Raw genomic sequence first — 22,388 nt, 5'->3', positions numbered from 1 at the left:
TAACAAGATAAAATGAATGCACCTAACACAAAAGTCACTTGGGAGAAGTTAACTGAATCAAAAGGGTTTACCTAACTTTTAATTTTGAGTACGTTAGTGACACATGCTGTAATTTCTAAGGCAAGCTACTCAAAGAACAGAAAAGTACTTAATTCTGAATCCAGTAGTCAGGGAGTGGGAGGGAGGAAAGGGGATGAAAAGAGGAGAAATTAAAAATCCAAAATAAGTCAAGAGAGAAAAATGAAGAAAAGAGAGAGAATAAAACCAACCAACCAACCAAACAGCAAATGAAGAGACAGGTCTTCTTCCCCAAATATGCCCAAACCCCAACCTTGCCTAAACGAACTCCCCAACTATGATAGTCACCTGCAAAAATGGACCGATATTAAAAATTCCAATACATTCAAAGGTCAATATCAATGATATATGAACAAAAACGCTATGATACAAAGACAAAGATTGGCTCATCGAAACCGAAGAAGAAGATAAAAATCTAAACGTATACTATTTAATAGACACAGATAAAATCGAAGGACACACGAAGGCTGTAAGCAAACAGATAGAAAACGATGCCAGACAAATTCTAAACCAAAAGAAAGCAAAGCAAACAAACTAACTAACTAAATACCCTAAACCAGTTGCTGTCGAGTCTATTCTGGCCTGTAGTAATCTTGAGAACAGAGTGTAACTGTCCCACAGGGTTTCTAAGACTGTAATCTTCTCAGGAGCCGACTACCACATCTTTAACTCACGCGTGGCTGGTGGGCTTGAACCACTGACCTCTTGGTTAACATTCGAGCACTTAACCACGGAGCCTAATGAATATCAGTCAAAAAAAGATTTAAGACAAAGCACTTCTAGAGATAAAGATGGGCCCTTCTGATTAAGGTGTCGCCTTTCTGGGAAGATACAACAGCTCTAAACATGTACGTACTTGCTAACACAGCCTCAAGACAGACCCCCAAGGAGAAACTGGCCAAACCCGAATCATAGTGGGAGATGTTTTTATAACCTACTCCTTGGAAATTCTCGATTAAGCCAAACCTAGTCAGTTGCCACTGAATCATATAAACAGATAAAATGTATCTACCACTCAGTAAGCGTTCCCTTCCCAGCGAATATATGCAGATCTCTGCACCTACTGCCACAGAAGACACATTCTTTTCAAGTACATAAGGAACAAAATATACTGAGCCAGAAAGAAATCATCAGTAAATTTAAAAACATTAAACTCAGACAGCATATGCTCTGACTATAACATAATTAAGCTAGAACTCAATAGCATAGAGATCACTAAAAATACCACATATGTTTACAAGTTAAGGAAACTTTTCTAATTAACCTTTGAATCAAAGAATAGATCAAAGTTGAAATTAAGAACTATTTCAAACCAAACAATAAGGGAAAATTCACATGGCAAAGAAGTGCTTGGAGCAAAATTTAAGTCTAAAATGAATTTACTGTAAAAGAAAATTGGCTGAAAATCTTAAGCTGGAAATAAATAGCAAAGTGTGCAGAACAGAGGATATAATCAAGATAACATGCAGCATCAGTTGAAATAGAAAACATCAATGAAGAGAGGAGTGACCAACAAGCCAAGAGGTGGTTCTTTGGATAGATAAGTACAGGTGGCACAAGATTAATGTAGGGACAAAAATTAAGAAAGCACAAATCAAGAAGAAAAACATGGCGCAGTGCAGGTGATGATAGGTCCCCGAATAGTAAAAGGGAAAGGTATACAATTTTACACCAATAAACCTGAAAATTTAGATAACAAGGAAAACGTCTTAGAAAACTATCTTATTAAAACCAAATTGATAAATGGAAAACCTATTTGCATAGCTGTTACAAAAAATTAAATCAGTAGACAAAATCTTGATTACCCAGATGGCTTCACTAGTGAATTCTACCAAGCCTAAAAGGAATAAATAACGATGTTACCTACAGATTGAATAGAGAAAATGGGGAATATCCCTTCATTTTTTAGCAGGGAAGGCAAAGCCTGATACCTTGATATCCAAATTGGCAAGGACATGCATCTAAGGAAAATTACAGTAAACCCGTTGTTGTCAAGGCAACACTGATTCATGGTGATCCCAGAGTGTGTCAGAGTAGAAATGGGCTCCAAAGGTTTCCAGTGACTAATATTTCAGTGGATGTCCAAGCCTTTCTTTTAAGGTGTCTCTGGCTGGACTTGAACCTGCAACGTTTTGGTTAGCAACTGAGCGTGTGAACTGTGCCACCCCAATATTACTCCTCAGTAAGAATGCAAGAATCTTAAAACATTATTAGCAAATTAAATCATTCAATGTATTATAAAATGTAACAAGTTAGGTTTCTATGAGGAGTGCAAAGTTATTGAGATTTAGGAAGCAATTAACATAATTCATCATTTAACAGATTAAGGGGGAAAATCATGAGATTATCTTAATAGATGTAGAAAAATTTTGGGGGGAGGGATAAAATTAAGCATACATTTTTGATAAAGATTGTTAACAAAAGATATTGTAAGATGGGTATCTTAAAACAAAACAATAAAAACCTACCACAAATAACAGATTTAATTCTTTTGGGGATCAGGGAAAAGATAAGAATGCTCGCTGTTAACATTTCTTTTCAATATTGCGCTGGATGCCCTAACAGCACAGTAATAAAAACAAACAACAACAAAATGACACATAAACAAACGTTATCAGGATTAGAAAAGGAGAAACAAATTACATTATTTGCACATGCCTCGTTGTGTTCAAGACCATTTTACAGGACGAACAAGATGCGCGATGAGAATTCATAAGCGATTTCCGGATACAAACACATTAAATGTCAAACTTCCAGCAAAACAAAATAGAACAACGCCGCAAAGGACATTCAAAAAGAGATGCCATTTAGAATAGAATAAAAAACCAAGGGAGTACCTAGAAATAAGCCTAACAAAAGATGGGCCAGATCTTTGTAAGTTCTTTTGAGAGAATTTTAAACGTTGAATCTTTACAAGCTCTTTTGAAAGATATTTATTGAAAGATCTAAATAAACGGAGAGTTGCTCTCTTCATAGATTGGAAGGCTGCTTAGGTGATTACAGTCCCCATCGTGGAAACCACACAGTTTTGAATCAATGTGTATGGAGCTTGACAATGCGATTCCAGAATGAGTCCGGAAGCTCAGGGCCAAGACAGTCTTGAAAAAGTCCAAATGAAGTGGGTGCCTTGGACACATTTAATGTGGTAGCAACTCAAGCGGCATGGCGTTGGTATCAGGAGGGACCAATGAACGAATAGGATCATGAGAAGAGAGATGTTCTTTTTGGAGAGAGGAGAAAGCAGGAATGAAAGAACAAGATTTATGTTCCCTTGTCTCCTCTCTTTCATTTTCCTTGCTTCCTTCCATCTATCCAGCACCAAACAATTATTGAGTTCCTATGTGCTAGGGACTTGAGAGATCATGTTTTTGCCCCATGGAAGAGTAGAATCGTTTTACGTTGTGAAAAACAGGTTAATTTGATGAGGAACTCCAACTTTAGAGAGGGTGGTTGGGAAAGGAGTCTGTGAGGAGGTGATGCATGAATGGAGCCAGGCAAGAGGAGAACGTAGCTCATTCATTCTCCTGTGCAAACACTCACAGCCAGAAGTTCGGTTATGTGTGATAAAGGGAGAGGAGGCCTTACGGCTGCGGCAAAGTGGCCAAGCAGGAAATTACTCATAGAAATGGGCAGGACCTGGTTATGTAGGATTTTATGGGCTGTAATAAGAACTTTTTTTGTTGTTTTTTAATTCCCAGGGCACTGGAAATTATTGCAAGCACACTAAAGAGTTTTCAGGATGTGCTGCTGAAATCAGGAGGACTGATTATCCAGGGGAAGAGTGGAGGAAGGGAGATCAATGGAAAGAGTACTGCAAAAATCCAGTGAGGGACGATTCTCGTCTATGCTATATCGGAGCCACAAAGCTAGAAAGAATTAGACGGGTGTCAGATGTATTTTGGAGTTCTAATCAGCTAAGACTTGGAGACGAATTTAAAGTGGGAGGTGAGGGAAATAGAAGAATCATGGGTAAATCTATGTTTCATTTTTGGCTTGTCCAAAAGAGTGAATGGTGGTACTACTAGAGAGCCAAACGAAGATGCCTTGTCCACAGCTACTTTTAAATTCTGTTGCTCCGGTCTTCAAGGTCGTCGATGTGTATGTTCCCGGAGAGCCAATGAAAATGAAAAAGAAAGTAAAGATTTGAAGACTTCAGTAATAGAAATTAAGAACAGAAGGAGATTGGGGGGTGGGGGAGAGGTAAGGGTTTGGGAAGTATTGAGGGACGCAGGGTGGGGAAAAAAAAGAACCACATACTGGGGATAGGGTGGGATGGGTTGAGGAGGTGGGCTGCCGTTATTGGTGAACCCTGGTGGCTTAGTGGTTTTGCATAGGTGGCTGTTGTTAAGCAATGGAAAGCCAATCAGTGTAAGAGGCTCAGGAAGGAGGAAGCCGGGGAACTTACACCTGCCCTGCGGGAAAATGTCTGCTCACTTGGGCTGTGATATAGTTAAAGTTTATTGTGCCAACCTGGCCGATAAACACGTGAGGTTAATTGAAGGGTGGAGAGATAAATGGCTCAGTGAGCCTCGCCTTTCTAGTTCTCAGGTCTCTTGCTTTTTGATGGTCGGACCAGGGTGCAGCTGCCTTAGCCAGTTCCTTGCTTCAGCTGGCATGGCTCACTTCCTGCAAGACATCCCCAAGAAGAAGCCACATGGACCTACCCCGATGCAGCCTTGGGTGCTGGAGCAGCCATGTGGAGACCCCTGCCAGTGCTGAGATGCTTACACGTTCACTGATTCGGCTTTCCTCCTGCAGTAGGCATCATAGTGTGTGTGTTTTGTGAGATGGAGGAGGTCTTTGTGGATTGGTGTTGGACATATGGTTAATGTTGGACTTGTGGGTTTGGGCAGCACTGGGTTGGGATGTTTTCTTGATGTGCACTTAACCTTTATATGAAACTCTCGCTTATACATGAGTTTCTGTGGATTTGTTTCTCTAAAGTACTCAGACTAACACAGGCTGTTTGGGGCTCTTGGCTTCATGAAACATGAATGCAAGTAGCCCGTAAATCTCAAAGCATCAAGCTGATTTCTCCTGAAGTGCACCCCCAAATGTTCATAGTCTAGTAAGCCCTCATTTCTGAGCTTCCCAAGACATAGGAATTAACGGAATTTTGGTTGTTCGGTGCCATGGGATTGATATTTTGCCCTGATCACTGATCACAGGTCTGGCATTCTCAGATACATAGAGTAATTTGTCCTAAACATGGGACTTATTTCCTGTCTTCTAAAGATCCCAGGTGACGTACAAAGAGCCCTCCAAGCCCACCTATCCCTTTCTCCTCCATGGAACGGTGAAGACATTGTCAGCTCAGATAGGTGCCATCAGCCAGTGGCACACATGTCCCGGGACATGCCTTGTTTAACTCCTCCACTTAAAAAATATATATTGACTTTGCAGCCACTATTTTAAAAGTCACATGAAACCTGTGTATCTGGTTTCTCACGAACTCTGATAATAAAGAACAAGATTGCATCTTTGGCTACTCCAAAGAGCACAGGAACACAGGCTGTCATGCAATGGTCCCTTCCTGGAATGGTGCATGACTTTGGGTCTACTGATGCTGGACGGAGTAGCTGCTGTCCCGTCCAGATTGATCAGCTACCCAAGGTAAACATCTCCTTGGTTATTTCATTTCATGGCCTGCCTGGTCCCTGTGGGCTTTTGAATTTATCATCCAGAACATGGGTCAGCTGAGGCCAGAGGCTTGGGGAGGTCTCACTGGCCCCCCACAAAGCACCCAAAGCAGATTTTGTGACCTCAGATGTTATTGCTCCCTGAAGCAGCTGGCCTTTTCAACCTCTGAACGCCCAGCACTTGTTGGAGCTGCCCAGTTTGAATTTGTGGAGGCTGCCGGAACACCATCCTTAACATTGTCAGTTCTTTCTGAAAGTAGACACCGGGCTCCCAGGTGGCGATGAAGGAGCCCCCCGGGAACATGCTGGGTTTTATGCTAATCAGCTGCGTGATTTCTTTGGGGCTCTTGCCTGTTCCCAGTAGCCAGCAGAGCACAAGCTTTCTCCGGGAGATCCAGTGATTCCAGAATCCCCTCCAGGTAATCTGACAGTGCAGATGAAAACAGGCTCAGAAGAGCCAGTGGCCTGGGTGTGATGGGGGTACGCATGTTTGGCATGGGAGCAGCCCTCCTCCAGCGGAGTTTAGAGAAGAGCAAATCCACTGGCTGGTAGGAGATGGTTGCAGGGGGTGAGAGACCCTTTGGACTGTGACTTGAGGTACAGGGACATCAGGGGTGACCTGCTTGCCATGAACAGAAGGGGTTCTGGGATCAGATGATTGGGATTTGACCTTCAGCGCTGTCAGCTGAGAGGTTGGTGGCATCATTGAGCCATCCGGTGTCTCAGAGATGCTCATCTAAAAGGAGCCCTGGCGGTGCTGTTGGTTATGATCCGCAAGGTCAGCCGTGCAAAACCACCAGCTGCTCTGAGGGAGAAACACGGGGCTTTCCACTCCTGTGAAGAGCGGCTGTCTTGGAAATCCAGAGAGCGATTGGGGTAGTTATATAATCTGCTGTCAATTTGTGAGGATTCAAAGTGAGGGGTGGTGTTTAGCCTGTCAATCAGGTCACAGCTTAATGACCTCATTTGGAGGTGATAAGGAGATAAATAGCTCACTGGAGGTAGGACGTTGGCTTGCTCCCTGGGAGACATTGCAGTTGACAAGGTACATGGAGCTACGCTAGTGCCCTCAGCTGGAGGAGCCACATGGAGAACCCTGCCAGCGCTGAGATGCTTACACAACACCACTGGATCCACAAGACTTCCCACCCACTGGCCCATGATCTTTGTGCCTTCGGAATCATTGCATGTGTTGTGTGAGTCTGAAGAGGACTTTATAGATTGGTATCAGACCTATGGGCTAATACCAGACTTAATGGACTTGATCTGGACTGGGCTGGGATGTTTTTTTTTTTATCAATATTCAACGGCTCTTGTATATAAAGCTTTTTCTTAGTCACATGAGTGTCTATGAATTTGTTTCTCTAATCTACCCGGACTCACTCAGAGGCAGTTCCACCCTGTCCTGTAGAGGTCACTGTGAGTCAGAGTGGACTCGATGGCAGTGAGTTGCTTTTGTTTTTCACCCACAGGGATCGTAAAAACAACAATTTCTTGGAATTGTTGTGAGCCGAAATTGGGGTCCTGCATGTAAAGAGATTTGTGAAGGCATTCCTGCATGGCACAGATGGTGAGGCAACCTCTGTTACGGACCCGTCATCTGGGTTCAGATTCACGCAGAGGCACCGCAGAAGAAAAGCCTGGTGATCTACTTCTGAAGAAACCAGTCACTGAAGACGCCCATGGAGTACAGCTCTCCTTTGACACAGACGGGGCACCTGGAAGACTTAAGAGCACCTGATCCACTGCTTTGTTTCACGCTGTGCTGACACACTCCAAGTGCACACTAATCCCTGGTAGCTGTTCTTATTGTTGATGTCATGGGTTGATAAGTGGGCGGGGCAGGGGTAACTGCCAGCCCCCTCTCAGTGCCGCTAAGGGGACTGAGGCTCAGAAAGGAGAAGGCAGATCCTGCTTGGAGTCGGTGAAAGGTGCGGATCAGAACTCAAGGCTCCAGATTCCCAGGCACCATGGCTGGCATCCTTCCACAGGGACAACAGAGGAAGAAGGAGTTGCCTGGTGAGACCCCGGAAAGATGATGTCTACTCTCAGGGGTGAGTTTCTTGGAAGCTCGGGTGAGACCCTCTCCTAAACCTTACCAGACGGAAAGTCCGCAATACAGACAGGCTCCCCTTCTTGGCTAAGCCCAGCTCCACCAGGCTCACAGTGACGATGATGCAGTCGAAGATATTCCACCACTTCTGGAAGTAATAGTAGGGGTCGAAGGCAATGATCTTGAAGACCATTTCTGCAGTGAAGAACACGGTGAAGACCTGTGGGTGGACACAGAGTGTCATCACGGCAAGATCCATTGGACCAGGAGGCAATGACACGTATGGCCATGACTGTGCCCATTTACATGCGCATGCTCTCTCCTGCACACTTGCAGTGGTACCCCCCGTGAGTGGCGAAGGCCAGGACCTAAGAAGCGTGGGCTCTGGGACCAGCCGTCCTCTGACTCTCAAATCTGATGCTTATTCCACTCTATGACCTTGGGCAAATGATTGAACCTCTTGTGCACAAGTGCTTGTATTATAATAGAACCTGCCACACAGGGTTGTTGTCTGGGAGGAGACCTATGGCAAGCAAGGGAAACAATGTCCAGCCAAGGGGGTGCCCAAATAAAGGTGGCCATGTGGAGGGGTCCTGGGATAGGGATGGGGGGCTGCTCTCCCTCTTAGTTAGCATGCAGCAGGATCCAATATGGATTGCATCTTGTTAAAAGAAAAATATATACAATGGAGAAAAGTTTAAAGCAATGTTATCGCCAAATCAAAGGCCGAAGAAGAGTTTGACACCCTGATGCCTTGTTAGATCAGAAAACACGGTACCCTGGACCCTCTCTCCCACCCACGATTTCTCCTTTCCCTCCCTTTCCCCTTTCCTGCCCCTGCTTCCCTCTCCTTGTCTCTCTCCCCAACGCCCCCCCCCCCCGCCACCTCCCCCAATGATAGCCCTGAAAAGTCATCGCCGCTCTTCCGTGCAGGGATAAAAAGGTACATCACAGAACTGGAATGAACTTTCCAACTACAAATTCAAACTCTCTGCCATCGAGCGAGTCCGTGTCCACTCCTAGTGACCCTATAGGAGAGGGTGGAACTGCCCCTGTGGCTTTCTGAGACTGTCACTTGGGATTAGGAAGTGCCTTCCCCTACTTCCAACACACACACACACACACACACACACACACACACACCGGCTGGTGGTATTGATTCAATGACTTGGCAGCAGCCAGACGGTGAGCACTACAAGTTCATAAACGTTGTTGGCAGGGGAAGGGTTATTTGTGCTCATTTTGTGGCAAAGGGCATTTGGCTCCAGGGAATTCCAGCAGGAACTAGCTGCCCTTCCTTGAGGAGGCTGCTCATTTTGCCGGGCTCATTCATGCCAGTGCCACCCTCCGGCTTCATTCTCCTTTCTAGTGTCCACCTGCCTCGGCACTGCCCCTCCTACCTCTGATAACTGTCAGGGATTGGATGAATGAGAACCGATACCCAGGCCACCCAGAAGTCCCCACCCTTGGCTCCAGCCACCCAAGGCTGGCAGGGCCCAACATTGCACTCACAATGTTGCCTATCTGCAGCATGGATTCGAACCAGGGGCTCATGCCGTGGTGTTCCAAGGCCATGAAGATGGTGTTCACCACGATGCACAAGGTGATGGTGAGCTCGGCAAAGGGGTCCGTGACGATCCTGAAGAAGACGCTCTTGAGCTTCCCCCACATCGGGCTGCACTCCCAGATGAGGTACTTCTGAGCCACGCTGGTGAAGCAGGGTGGGCACCTCCGTTTGGACTCTCCGAGTTCTGTGGCATGGGTGTGGTCAATGACAGCGGTCAGTGATTCTGCACCTCCGGTCCTCATCCCAAAGTCATGCTACCGACCCACCCACCACCGGCAGCATCTTGCCGCAGCCCTGAGATTTTTTTTTTAACTACCTGTCACCTTACTGCTCTACTTACCTGGCTTAGATTTCACATCCCTCCGTTTCACTAGGCTCTACGCTCGGCCCCTCTGCCAGCCATTGTCCTTGCCTGGCCACAAAGTCAAAACAAAACCCTAACTCACCCTCCAGCCTACTCTGTGCTTGCACCCCAATAGTTGAGTCTCCTGAGAGAGAAGCGCACATGCATGATGCTGACCGGACCTATGGGAGACCACGACCTCTCGTTTATCACTGTCCCGGCGTTGGGCCATGTTTCTGTGTTCAGGCCACTCCTTTACATTCTCGGGCTCCTGTCTCTCACTTCCTCTTCTCTCCTCCAGTCTGCAAGCTCTCCTCTCCACTCCACTCTTTACCCACCACTGATGAACTGACTTTCATTTCCCTCGGAATGGAGAACCACTCACCCACTCACAAAGAACTTCCTCGTCTTCCTCTCACCAGCTCTGCCACCTACTGCAGCTCCATCCCCACACTGGGCCTTCACCCCGTGACAGCTCAAGCTTCCTCTGCCCCCTCCCACTTGTGTATGGGTTCCCACCTTTCTTACCTTCTCAAGATCCATGTTCTCCCTCTTCTGGCCCTTCTGGACCGTGCCCATGAACATGGAGCATGCTTTGAATCTAGCTCCTTTCTCAACGACAGGGTGTTCTCCAAAGTCTGCCTCACTAACCGCAAATCCCTTAGAAGAATTGTCTCCACTTCATCTTCTCCACTTTTTCCTGTTCTTTCCCGGGTTCCCAGTATCAGTCTCTTATCTTGCCGAATTAAAAAACTTCCAATCCTCAACTTACTCTGCCTGTCACAGCGTTTAGAAGAATTTAGTATGGCATCCTTTGCTGGCTCCGCCTCCGGGACACGCTGGTCCCCTGGGGCTTCCTCCCAGTGGAGGCTGCTTCTCTCTGAGTTTGCCTTCTTTCTCTTTCCTGCCTCTAAACATCGGAGGACTGAATCATTCAGTCCCTTGGTATTTTTGTGCCTCTGCCAACAACCCTCATCTAGACAACCTCATTGAGCCCCACGGCTTTGAGCGTGAGCTTTACGCTTATCCCATATGTCTGGCTGTGGAGGGCTCCCTTCAGCCTAGGTGCACCTCTTCAGCTGCCTTCACTAATCTGCTACTTCTTGACACCCCTATGCGGAGGGCAGTTCCATAGCGGTAGGTCCGTCCACTAAATTTACGGCAAGACAGGCAACTTACCGCTGGACCAGCCCACGCAAGCAAGCAAAGATGATGGCCACGGTTGATAATTAAACAATTGTGAACCACCGATAAACGTATTTAGGAGAAGCCTGTGGCAGGTGTATTCATGACTATAGAGAAAAATTGTTATGTGTTTACGTGTGTGTGTGAAAGACACATTCGACACTGGGCCTCACCAAAAGAATGGGGGCAGACAGGGTCTTGAGCAGGAAAGAGATATTTCTTCCATTGTATACACCTTTGTGGTGTTTGGATTTTTGGTACTAGATACATATTTTTTTTACCTAAAGAAAATGAGTTCATAGGGAAAAATGCACAACCCCAGATGTTGCTAACAGGGTCCCCCCAAAGATAACTCAAACATATATACGCAGCCATATTCATGTCTTTTCTTTACATTTTCTTATTTTTTTATGACTTGTGCATAATGCTCTTCTCAATGCAGATCTTGGAAATCAACTATTCATGTTTTCTTCTCGTTCTATGGTTTCTTTTATCATATTTTAAAGTTTGGATTTATCTGGAATTTATTTTGGGTAAGGAGCAAAATGCAGATCCAGTGTATTGTTTTCAGTATCTGGTAATATATGCCTACACTGCTTACTGAATCCTTTTTTAAATGACTACAGCTTCTAGCATACATTATATTTTTCCGTATCCATGCATTTGCTTCTGGATTCTAGTCTCTTCACAGATCTAGCTACTTATGTCACTATTTAATTTCATTGTGAAATTAAAACATTTCACAATGCTTTAATTACATCCTCTGCATTTGTAATCTTTAAGCTACTTTTGTCAAATAAAGCCAAAGGAAACACCAGAGGAAAAATATTTTCAATTCATATTACAGACAAAATGCCCATTTTCTTATCATATATGAGGTCCTAAACATTGATAAGGAAAAGCTAGCCCTTTAGAAAAAACACTAGATGATCCCAGAAAAGTTTATAGATATTTGAAAATATGCTCCACAATACTCAAAATAAGAGAAATGAAATTTCACCAGGACATTGTCACTCATCACCATATTTGTGAAGTCAGATCAGGGTGACGTTGTTTGGGAGTAAGTGGGTACACTGACACCCTCACCCAAGGCTTGAGTGGGCGAAATTGGTACCACATTTATTGAGGGAAGTGTAGCATCATCTTTCTTAGTTGGACATGCATATCTCCTCTGACAAAGCAATTTCACCACAAGGTGTTTAGCTTATCGTTCAATTCATAGATGAACAAAGCAATGATGTTACTGACTGCTGTTTACATCTCAGCAAGAGAAGACGGACCAGACAAATCAGGGTCCCCCATACAATGCAACACTAGTACTGGAGGGAGAGAATAAAAGCAACTCTAAAAGAAACGGATGTGGAAGGGTTTTCATCATATGCTAACTGATCAAAGCATGGTATTGGAAGCGTGATATGCTACCATTTTTGAGGAAGGAAGAACAAATGATGTAGTTCTGGTTGAACATACATAGAATAGCAGGCTTCATCTTAACATGAACGCTCTGCAGATCCGTGGCTCTGCCTTGTGTTTGTCTGGGTTTCCTGCTATTGCCAGGTGTCCCTTCTCAGTTTCTTAAGGCTGTGCCCCAGGTTTCTTCCTCTCCTGATTGTTCCTTGTGTGATCTTCTCTCCTTTTATGATTGCAAAATTACCACCAAGTTTCAAGTTTCTTCTACATACGTGCCTGGAGTTTACCCGTGCCTTCTCAGTTCTGGACCCATTGATGATAAAGCCAATTTCTTATCCAATACCCTTTCCGGTACATCCCAAGCACAATCCGATCCAGACTCAGCTTGTCAGCTTCTCTCTTCTCTCCCCTGTGGGGCCTTTTCCTCCCTACAGTGTTCCCTGTGCGAGTAGCTGCACCTCTATCCTTTCAGTCGCTCAAGTCAGAAGCACATGCATCCTCACATCTTGAGTCGCATTCCCTTTAGATAGCGCTCAACTCCCTCCATTTTCCTTCCTCTCCCCTGCCCCCACCCTAGCCACAACCCGAGACAAGGCACTGGCATCTCTCATCTGCCTTCCTCCTCCCTGCTTTCTTTGGCAATACTTTGCCCTCTTAATTACATTCTCCACACGCATTCATAGTAACCTTTCCAAAGTGCAATGGTGACTCCCCTGCCTCCCAGCCTTTATTGGGACCTGGCTGCTCTTAGGAGGAAATTCAAAATCCTTCCTATGGTTTGTGAGCTACTGGGGAGCTGGGCCCTGCCCATCTCGCGAGTCTTCTTTCGAGCTCCCCCCCCCCCACCTTTCTTTCTGTGCCCCAGTCACATCTGATTTTTATTTTTCTCTTTCATTTTTCCAAATGCTATGCTCTTTTCTGCTGCACGGTCTTTTGCTTTCCCGTTTGCCTTGAACACATCCCCTGTCCCAGGTGACACGGAATTATATTTCCTTTAGCACTCTGCACTCCTTCAAGACCCTGGTGATAACTTGTTCCAGGCATGCCTTTCCCCCTCAGCAGAGGGCAGGGCCACCTGTGCTCACTGCTGTGGACCTGCTTCTGGTTTTCTGGTTTGGGCATTGTCAAGTCTAGGTTTTTATGCCATGCACTGATGATACACAGGGATTAGTGAGTCCCCAAGCTTGTCTTGGCTCAGGTCAAACTTTCCTAGGCACAATGAGTCCCAAAGGGGTAGGCTTTGCAAATACAAGCAAGACTAGGACAGCCTCAGACATCCCGTGCCTGATGGGAACAATCGGTGTCAAACTCACACCAGAGAGAATCACAGCAGGCTCTCCTCTGCCCTGTGCTCAGAAAACATCGAACTCTTGGACTTAACCTCAGTTTCTCTTAACCCGTTATTCTCCCTCCTGTCCCAGTCCACTTTCTGTCCTGCCATCCCAAATCTGACATGTTCTCACTCTCTTCCTGTTCATCAGTTGAGTTCATTATAATGAGCACCTGCCTGCAGGCGAGGAACCCTGTGTTGAACTGCCAGCAGCCAGGTCAGCAGTCTCATGGGAGAAGGAGCAGGTTTTCTCCTCCAGGAAAGAGCCACTGTCTTGGAAACCCACAGGGGCCATTCTACCCTGTCCTATGGGGCCCCTGGGAATTTGGAAGAGAATCCGTGGTGGTGCATTAGCTTTGCTTGTAGGGAACACGATCAATATATCACCACTGTAGATAACATTCTTACAATGAGTAGGTCTTGAATGCCTACTCTGTGTCATACACTGCTTTTCTTGGTGTTAGAGATGTAACGGTGAACAAAACAGACACAGCTCTGCCCTCATGGAATTTACAGCATAGGGAAAAATAACAGCCAACATCTGTTGAGTATTTACTATGTGATCACCATGGTCAAGCGCTCTGCTTGCTCATTTCACCTAGTCATCACAAAAGGCTACTCGGTAAGCGTATTTTACACTATTTTATAAACAGGGAAATTGAGGCACAGAGTAGCTAATGGAGCCTCAAAGTCTTACAGGTTACCATTAGCGGCAGAGCCAGAACACAGACCCATTGCCCTCTATTGCCTCTCATTCATCCCAACACTTTTGGCACGCATTTTGTTCCTCCCTGTCTAATGCACCGCGCTTCTGCTCTTCTGTCTGAAACGCTCTCCCCTTGGCTCGCCTGTGACTGCTTCCCTTACCTGACTCAGGTGTTTCCTCCTTGTCAAGAGGATAGCCGCTCACAACCACCGTCTTTAAAATAGGCCCCCTTCCAGCCCTCCAGCGCCACTCTCTATCTTCCCCCTTACTTTTCTCCACCTGCTTCTTATCACTACCTCTTGGGCTTGATCACCTGCTCCTCCACCTCCCTCTAGAATTCAGATTCCATCAAAGAAGATACATTTTTTTAAAAAATTCATGATTGAATCCTAGCACCTGGAACTGTGACAGTCACGGATTAACAAATGTTTGCTGACTGAATAAATAAACAGGAGGAAAGGAGGAATCTGGGGCAAATGAAGTAGTATGATGGTTGTACTTCATGTTTACTATTTAAAAATTAATAACAAAAAGAATTTCTAAGCTAAGAAAGATCATGGGTATAGCAACATCATGAAATGCTAGGCAGCTATACAAAATCATAGGAGTACAGACACAACTATTTTAAAAAATGTGATTGTTGAAACATTAGCAACGAGGAACAACAACACAGAGAAGTTAGACATGCTGTTGTTATTGGAATGGGTACACATTTCTCAAAACATATCATGCAAAACAAAACAAAACAAAAACGTAACTTCAAGAATCTTCCTGGCCCCTGATCATACGCTTCAAGCCCTCAACCCGGGCCCTTGTTAATTCAGTGTGTGCTGCCGCTCATTACGCTGGAGTTCTGAGCTTTCCACAGGGGTGGCGGGTGGAGCTGGTCTTTAATCCTTGACAGGCATAGTTCCCATCTGGTCATTAATGCAGAAGCCACAGTTATGGCTGCGCCCACCTTGCCTCTCTAGGTCCGGTTCTCATTCATCGCCTTCCATAGCCTTCAGTGGGGATGGAGACATCATCTAGATACTCTGCTGCATTCTGGAGCCACTGGCATTCTCAGAGGCTGTCCACCGCCCACCCCCACCCTCACTCTCCTAGACCTCTCCACAGGTAGCTTAACAGTCAGCTCCTTACTCCACCGTTCTGGGCTGTGGTGGGCACATGAGCCTCTTTCTAGCTTGCTCCACCCAGAAAGCAAGGCACAGATCAATTCTATTTCCAAATCCTCCCAACATCTTGTTTCTTTTGGGGGGGGGGTTGCCCACCATGACCTCCCCATGCTGTATTAAGATCCATCCTAGAGCTGGAAGCTGGAAGTCCGCAGGAAGAACCACACACCAACATCATGTTCCCGTCTCCCTCCTTCCACCCGGGGCATTCTTGATTTGTTCATGAGAGAAGAATAACTTGTTTGGATCGAGGCCGACTCTCCACCCGCTGAGAAAAGCAAGGCTGGGTAGGAGAGAACAGCACAGGTGTGCAGTATGTAGTCCACGCTCCGTGGGTCAGACAGCTGTGACCCAGTGCCTCGCTCTTCTCCCACCTACAGGCTTTGTGTAAGCGTCTGAAATTAGAAGCACCCCTGGGAAAATTGAGTGCAGTCTTCATTTAACTGACGGAACCCTAAATTGACACGGAGTTCCTTCAACTGTCTGACAGCAGCTTTCTAATGTTCCGCATAATGGGGCTCAAGATAGAAATTAAGTAAAATAGAAATTAAACATGGTTAACTGTCTTGCCTACCTGCCTGGTGGCTTGCCATTCTCTGGTACCTGCTATGCCATTTAGAACATTTAGTTATGTGGATACGTATGAATCAGATGTTCATTTGAATATGAAATTATCAAAGGTATTTCATTCCTTGAATTCTTGCTTTTGAAAATTCATCGTTATAAACACACAGCGAGAAAAAGGATAATGGGATAGGGTATAAGAAGGAGTTGCTAGGATCCCGTAATTCCAGAGATGGGTACCATTTAGCATAAACTCCGGGCATCCCCTCTAAGATTGATCACAGCAGAATGGACGTTCCAATGAGCAGCACTTACCCTCGAGGACAGAGGTCATGATACTGACAACACTCATTGCCCTCTGGGCTCGGAAAGGTTCATTCAAGTATTCGGCTGACAAGAAAATCTTCTGTCCTGTGTTTGGTGCCTGCTGAGACACAAACATGCAATCACGTGGCGTCTTCGGTGACAAAGGTGGGTCATTCGGCCTCTCTTGGCCTGCCTCCTGTGACCTGGAATGCCTCAGTGAGGCTATGACCCTCTGCTGTCACGCTTGGCGACACCGGAGACCCATGACACACGGTTTGGGTGGAATCCGATGCTGAAGGACTTAACGAGTTAATCATGCACTAGCCAAGAATACGTATGCAGAATGGGCCGAGCAGGCTATCTCAGAAAGAGATCATCTCAGAACAGGTAAGGGAAGGGCATGGAGTCTATCACAAGGTTTCTTGGAGCTTATCGTCTGGAGGCTTTGGCTTGAGAACGCTGTGCTGACCATTCCTGTTTGCTCTTGGAGACCCACTCTCCATTTTCCCTGCCCTGCTCTGCTTGAGCAAGGTGGCCTATACATGCACCTTTCTGGTTCTGATCAGGTTTAGCCAGTGGGAGGCACAGAGAGAAGAACTGCTACTGGAAGGAGAGGGACTTCAGGTATCCATCCCCTGGCTTCTCCCCAGGTCAGCCATAGTTGGAGAAGAAATCTGAGGCTCTCCCTACTAAGTCCCTAAGTTCTATCATGCAACCTCTCTTGACTCCCAACTCTCACTGGGCTATGGTTCTGGTGCCCTCTCTCACCCCATCAGCCTCGGTATGTAGTAGCTTTGCACTATTGCGAATCTTAGGTGCCGCACTGCCCATTGTTTATCCCCTTAACCCATCCTAAGAATTCAAACAGAGCCAGTTGTCATTGAGTCAGATCAAACCTGGGCCCACCCCACAGGGCTTCATAGGGTTTTCATCTGTCTGATTTTTGACCAAGTTGTGCGCCAGGCCTTTTTTCTGAGTTACCTCTGGTGGACTCAAACTTCCAACTTTTTGGTCATCAAGCACTTGGTTAGCCATCATTTGCTACCCAGAAATGAAGACAGCTTGCACTGTGCAAATGCATCTATAAACTTTCCAATTGCCCAGTGGAGCAGTTCATTTTTTTTTGGCTGGGTCCCTTAATCACATGGTGAACTAATTAGAGGCAGAGCTAAGACCATTATGTCAGCCTTATCTGAGTCAAGGACATTCATCTCTGTATTCCTGACTAGCCTGAGAGAGAGGATAAACAAAAACAAATACTAGAAACATCATTACAGGAACTGGGAGAGAACTCAAAGTAGGATCACAGCCCTCGGTGCCGTGAGGAGTCCCGGGTTTGTCATCACATCCTATTACTCTAATCAGAGTGCTGGCCAGTGAATCATTGGTATCTAATTTGTGCATCTGGGCAAGTCACTTCTTCAACGAGTCCTTATTAAGATTTCCTTGGATCCGATTTTCAAGCCTAGGCTAGTTGGGCATAGCAACTGACATACAAGAAGGGCCATCGGTTTCTCTCATATTCATCCAGGGAACAAGTAGGCCTATTTCTAAAGCAGTGTTAGTGAACGGGGAAAGCGAAACACTGTGAAGGAACAGAAGATCAAGTAGAAAATAATCTGTTCACTGGGTTGCAGGGAAAACCAGAAAATCTGTTAGCTATCAGGTACATCTCTTCTCTCTCTAGACCTCACTTTCCTTCTCTGTAGAATGGGGAGAGGATGGATGTCTAGATCTTTCTGTTGGAGACACCCTGGACTCCTTGGTCCAAGATCTCTAGCTGCAAGAGATTCTGGAGCATGCCCAAACTCACCGATCCATCTGTGGTTCCAGGGGTGAGCTCAGTAGAGGGCAATGTGTAATGTCCATCTTCGCCATGTCCTGAGCCAGGGTTGGAGGGCTGAGGCAGCAAGCCTCTAGGGAGGGGACTTTTCTGGCCAATGCTCCCACCCAGCAGTGTAGAGCTTTGGCGACTTTCACCATCTCCGGAGAAGACTCCATCATCGGTGACCCCCTCAGGGAAGGAGAAGTCTCGGCCAGGAGCCCGGAAATGGAATAAACTTCCATGGCTAGTGTGGCGTCTCCCAGAGGCAAGGCCTAAGAAAGACTGGGGAAGGAGAAAAGCACGCAGAAAGCTGAAGGAGTGACTGGTTTTGAACTGCTGACCTTTCGGTTAGCAGCCCAACACATACTCACTATACCATTAGGGCTCTTTACCTCCAGACGGGTGCTAATTTATAGACATGGGTGGGGAAGGGCCACTCTTCCCCACTGAGTCCTTTCTGACTCAGAGTGACCCTAGGGACAGAGTGGCATGGCTCCATTGGTTTCTGAGGTCGTAAATCTTTAGGGGGGGCAGACAACCTCATTTTTCTCCCTTGGGGTAGCTAGTAGGTTCAAACTGCTGACCTTATGCTTAGCAGTCTAGTGCATAACCCACTGAGCCACCAGGGTGGGGAAGGGCAGTGTCTGGGGAAAGGACTGTTCTAGGAAGACTCTGGGATAAAGTCAAACGAAACGAGAGGCGATCAGGTGGTTAAGTGACTAGGTCAGCATGGCCAAGGGCAGGTCAGAAGACAAACAACCCGTTCAGATGGGTCAACTGATTATTTGGGGCTGCAGGGCTGGGCACAGCAATCTGTTGAGCTCCCTCCCTCACACACTCAGTTATGCGCTACAGAGGCTCTATTATAAAGCACCCGTACTGGGGCATGCTTGGTAAACAGTTGTTGAATGAACAGCAGTGTACGTTATTGTCTGAAAATTGTTCTACAATTCATTAGAACCAGCCTGTAGGGGTGTTAAGAGTTTGTGTGGCAGAGGAAGAGACAAGTGCTTTATAATATAATGAGCTTCGGGGATCCCTTGAGGCAAGCTTTGAACTATAACAATGGGGAGATTGAAGGAAGAGTTGCAGTCTAATTTCCTGGAAGAACAAGACCATTCCTTCCAATCAATAACATTTCCCATAAAAACCTTCCAGTGAGGTAACCGTGTGGCTTACAGTTGCCAGGGGAGCAGAGCTCACTCTCAGACCCAGAACCTCTGAAAAGTGAATGTGCCCGCTGCTAGCTCCCATGACCACTGTGGAAACTGATCACAACAAGTCATTGATTTTGCTCTCTACCAAGCTCAACACCATCAAGTCAAGCCCTACATGTGGGGCCCCTCTGTGGGGTTTCTGAGGAAATCTTTATGCGGGCAGATTTTCACATCGTTCTCCTTCAGGGTGGCTGGAGGGTTTGAACTGCGAACCTAGCAGTTAGCAGTTTAACATTTCCCTGACACCATCCTAGATAGTGTGTCTAAACAGCAAGGTTCTCTCTAACTCTGCTTGCACAGCTGGATTTTGCTACCTTCCAAAATTCCATTTATTTAGTAAATTACTAAAGTTGGGGCAGCTTGCTCATAAGACTTCTCCTTACTTATCTTGTTACCTCCTGAAGTGGAGTTTTCCTTCTGGATAATTGGTAGCTTAGTCCTCTTTAGAAACCGTCATTGTAAATCTGCTATTTTAAGCAGAGTGTTATTTTCTGGGACTGCATGGCTAAGGCTTAAGGAACTTTGGAAAATCCATTAACTCCTTCCCACATTTAAAGCAAAGAATCAGAATGGGTAGAACTACATAAAAGATGCAAAGATGGAATGGCTCGTACTTGGGCACCAAGCAAGCCAATAAAGAAATTGGGGAGAAAGTCTTGGCTCCATATTTGACAGATTCATATTTCAGAAACCATCCAAGAAGACAAACTGGCTTTAATGTGTGTATTCACTATTCACTACCTGAATGTACCTGTGACAAAAGGAAGCGTTTGCCTGTCTGAGTTCCATCCATTAGGCTTAAAAAAGTGCCTACTCACTGCTTCCTTGCCTCTGCACACACATGTTGTGCTCTCTCCCAGAAATGCATACCTTTCCCAGCCCCCAGTCTGCTGTCTCTGGAGAAACCCGTACCCATGTTTTACTATTCGCCTCAATTAGCCCCTCTTCTGGGAAGTCTTTCTTGATAGACACCCCCCCCCACACACACACACCAGGGGTGAATGTTTCCTGCTTATCCCCAAACAGCAGAGAGGTGTCTTCATGCTGGCCTTTATTTTATCTGCCTGCTTCCTCCACCCTGGCGGCGGTCCTCGAGGAAAGGAGCCATGTTTCAGTGCCCTCTTAATACAAACAGCTAGCCTTGTTGAATGAAGAAGAGACCGTTCCTTTTTCTCCTCCTCCGCAGGCAAGCCTACCAGGAAAGGCAAGTGTATGAGCACACTAGACAATTGTTGAGCATCCAGGTGCTCATCTGTGTGGGGCTGACTGAATGGAGAGAATTAGATCCTAATTCAGAGTGCCACTGACTTTTCTGTGGGAGCTGTGATTCATCTTGCTCTCTGATTGTCAGACTTCCAGTCATGTCCTCTTTGAAACACGTCTGAAGCCTGCCCTGTGTGTGCTGGGTGATGCTCAAAAGACCAAGAGCAAGCAGAGGGAGGAGTCGCATGCAGAGAGGCAGAAATGTGGGCGTGCCACAAAGGCTAGTGTGTGAATATGCGTGTGAAAGATCTTCCCACAAAAGTAGAAAATGTCCCTCCAGTGGAAAGAGGTGCAGAGGGAAGAGAAAGGCAGGGAGCTTGGGAAATGGCTGTGTCGGTCCCCTTTCAAGTGTGGAGACTTCCCTTTCACCAAAACATATTTTCTTCTCATCATGTAGTAAGAGGATATTTGGGGTAGGACGGACTTCCAAAGATGGAGGTGGGAAGAAAACTTGGTGAGTACGGGAATTGTGAAGTGGGAGGCATAAGACAATGGTGAGGAGTAGAATTTCTGCACGGTCACATGGGGGTGTCCTGAAATTCATAAACTGGATGATGTCCCAGAGATACTTTATGGAATCTTCTCTGCCTACAAGGGTGGATCTGCGCTGTTAAACCTGAGGTGAGGGTTCAGCACCATGGACAGGATATCCACCGGGCTCCAGAATGGCAGATCTAGGGGTCTGATGTTCATACACACCTCAAAGTTGGCATGCCCAATACCATAGAAACATGGGTTTATATAATTATATCCACATCCAAATAGTTTCTTTCCCCAGGGATCTTGTCTTCACAACACCACCCAATCCCAAAACCTGGAGGTCAGATACAACCTCTCTCCTTTTTTTTGCACAATCCAAGTCTTACTGATTTCCACCCAGAAAAGTCATTATCATGGGCCTCCCCCCTCCCCCAATCCATGTGGACCCTGTCTTCGTGTAGGTTGAGAATCTGAATTACAAAAATATCCTCCTAATTTCTGCGCCTCCTGCACTCTCCCACCTACAAGTAGGCTCTCACTTCAGCCCATTCTCCGTTGCAGCTGAAAGGCGAGTAACCCGTCAGAGTCCCTGTAGAAGCCCTTTACCATTCTGCGCTGGTTGTAAGGCTCAGACTGGAGTGATTTGTTGTCGTCTGTGGAGCCCTCTGACACTCTCGGCTTCATCCTGTGCCTCTTCTCGCCGGCGCTTTTGGACGTTAAAGGCGATTCATTGTGAGAGTGGAGGGAGGCCGTGTCGATCCCCATGGCTGCCAGGACCTGAGGGGCAAGGACCAAAGCTGCAGTGAGCAGTCTCTTGTTGAGTTTAGCGCTAATACACCCCCCAGGCCTGGAGCAACATGGGGTGAAAGGATATGCGACAGGAGGTTGAGGACCAGGACCCGAGTGGTGGTGGGATTGGGTCATGGCAGGAAGACATCCCATTGTCCCTCTCTATAGTAAGTAGACTCCGTGGGTGCTTTGCTCGGATTCCCTTTACCGGCACCACACACCTCATCCCGCAGCAGAGAGGATTAACTGTTGGTGATTCACAACTGTGACATTCATCAGAGATTTTTCTTTGGCTGTCTTCCCTACTCCTAATTGATAAGGAGTATGACAGGGCAGTCTGATGCCTCAAGGTAGGGCTTAGTGACCATGTAGTGACCATGCTCCAGAGCTCCCTGTGGGGACAGACTGAGGCTTGTCTATGGATGAGAGTGTTTGTTTTGTTTCATCCCCTGCCCAAC

At 46.2% G+C, this 22,388-nt stretch overlaps 1 protein-coding gene across 1 annotated transcript in view; it reads right to left on the bottom strand.

The window, feature by feature from the left end:
• SCN10A (sodium voltage-gated channel alpha subunit 10) overlaps positions 1 to 22,388 on the bottom strand; it is a 125,375-nt gene that overhangs the window by 51,676 nt on the left and 51,311 nt on the right. Inside the window, exons 10-14 of the mRNA XM_075555861.1 lie at positions 21,748 to 21,918; positions 18,170 to 18,463; positions 16,366 to 16,474; positions 9,283 to 9,521; positions 7,817 to 7,990 (exon numbers count right to left, since the gene is read on the bottom strand). Coding sequence (XP_075411976.1) covers positions 7,817 to 7,990; positions 9,283 to 9,521; positions 16,366 to 16,474; positions 18,170 to 18,463; positions 21,748 to 21,918 — 987 coding nt within the window. The remainder of the gene's footprint in view (positions 1 to 7,816; positions 7,991 to 9,282; positions 9,522 to 16,365; positions 16,475 to 18,169; positions 18,464 to 21,747; positions 21,919 to 22,388) is intronic.

The sequence above is a fragment of the Tenrec ecaudatus genome, chromosome 8, assembly GCF_050624435.1.
Source record: "Tenrec ecaudatus isolate mTenEca1 chromosome 8, mTenEca1.hap1, whole genome shotgun sequence".
In the NCBI taxonomy this organism is placed as follows: Eukaryota; Metazoa; Chordata; class Mammalia; order Afrosoricida; family Tenrecidae; genus Tenrec; species Tenrec ecaudatus.
Note: the sequence above shows the minus strand (reverse complement) of the source record. Positions and strands in the feature narration are given on the sequence as shown.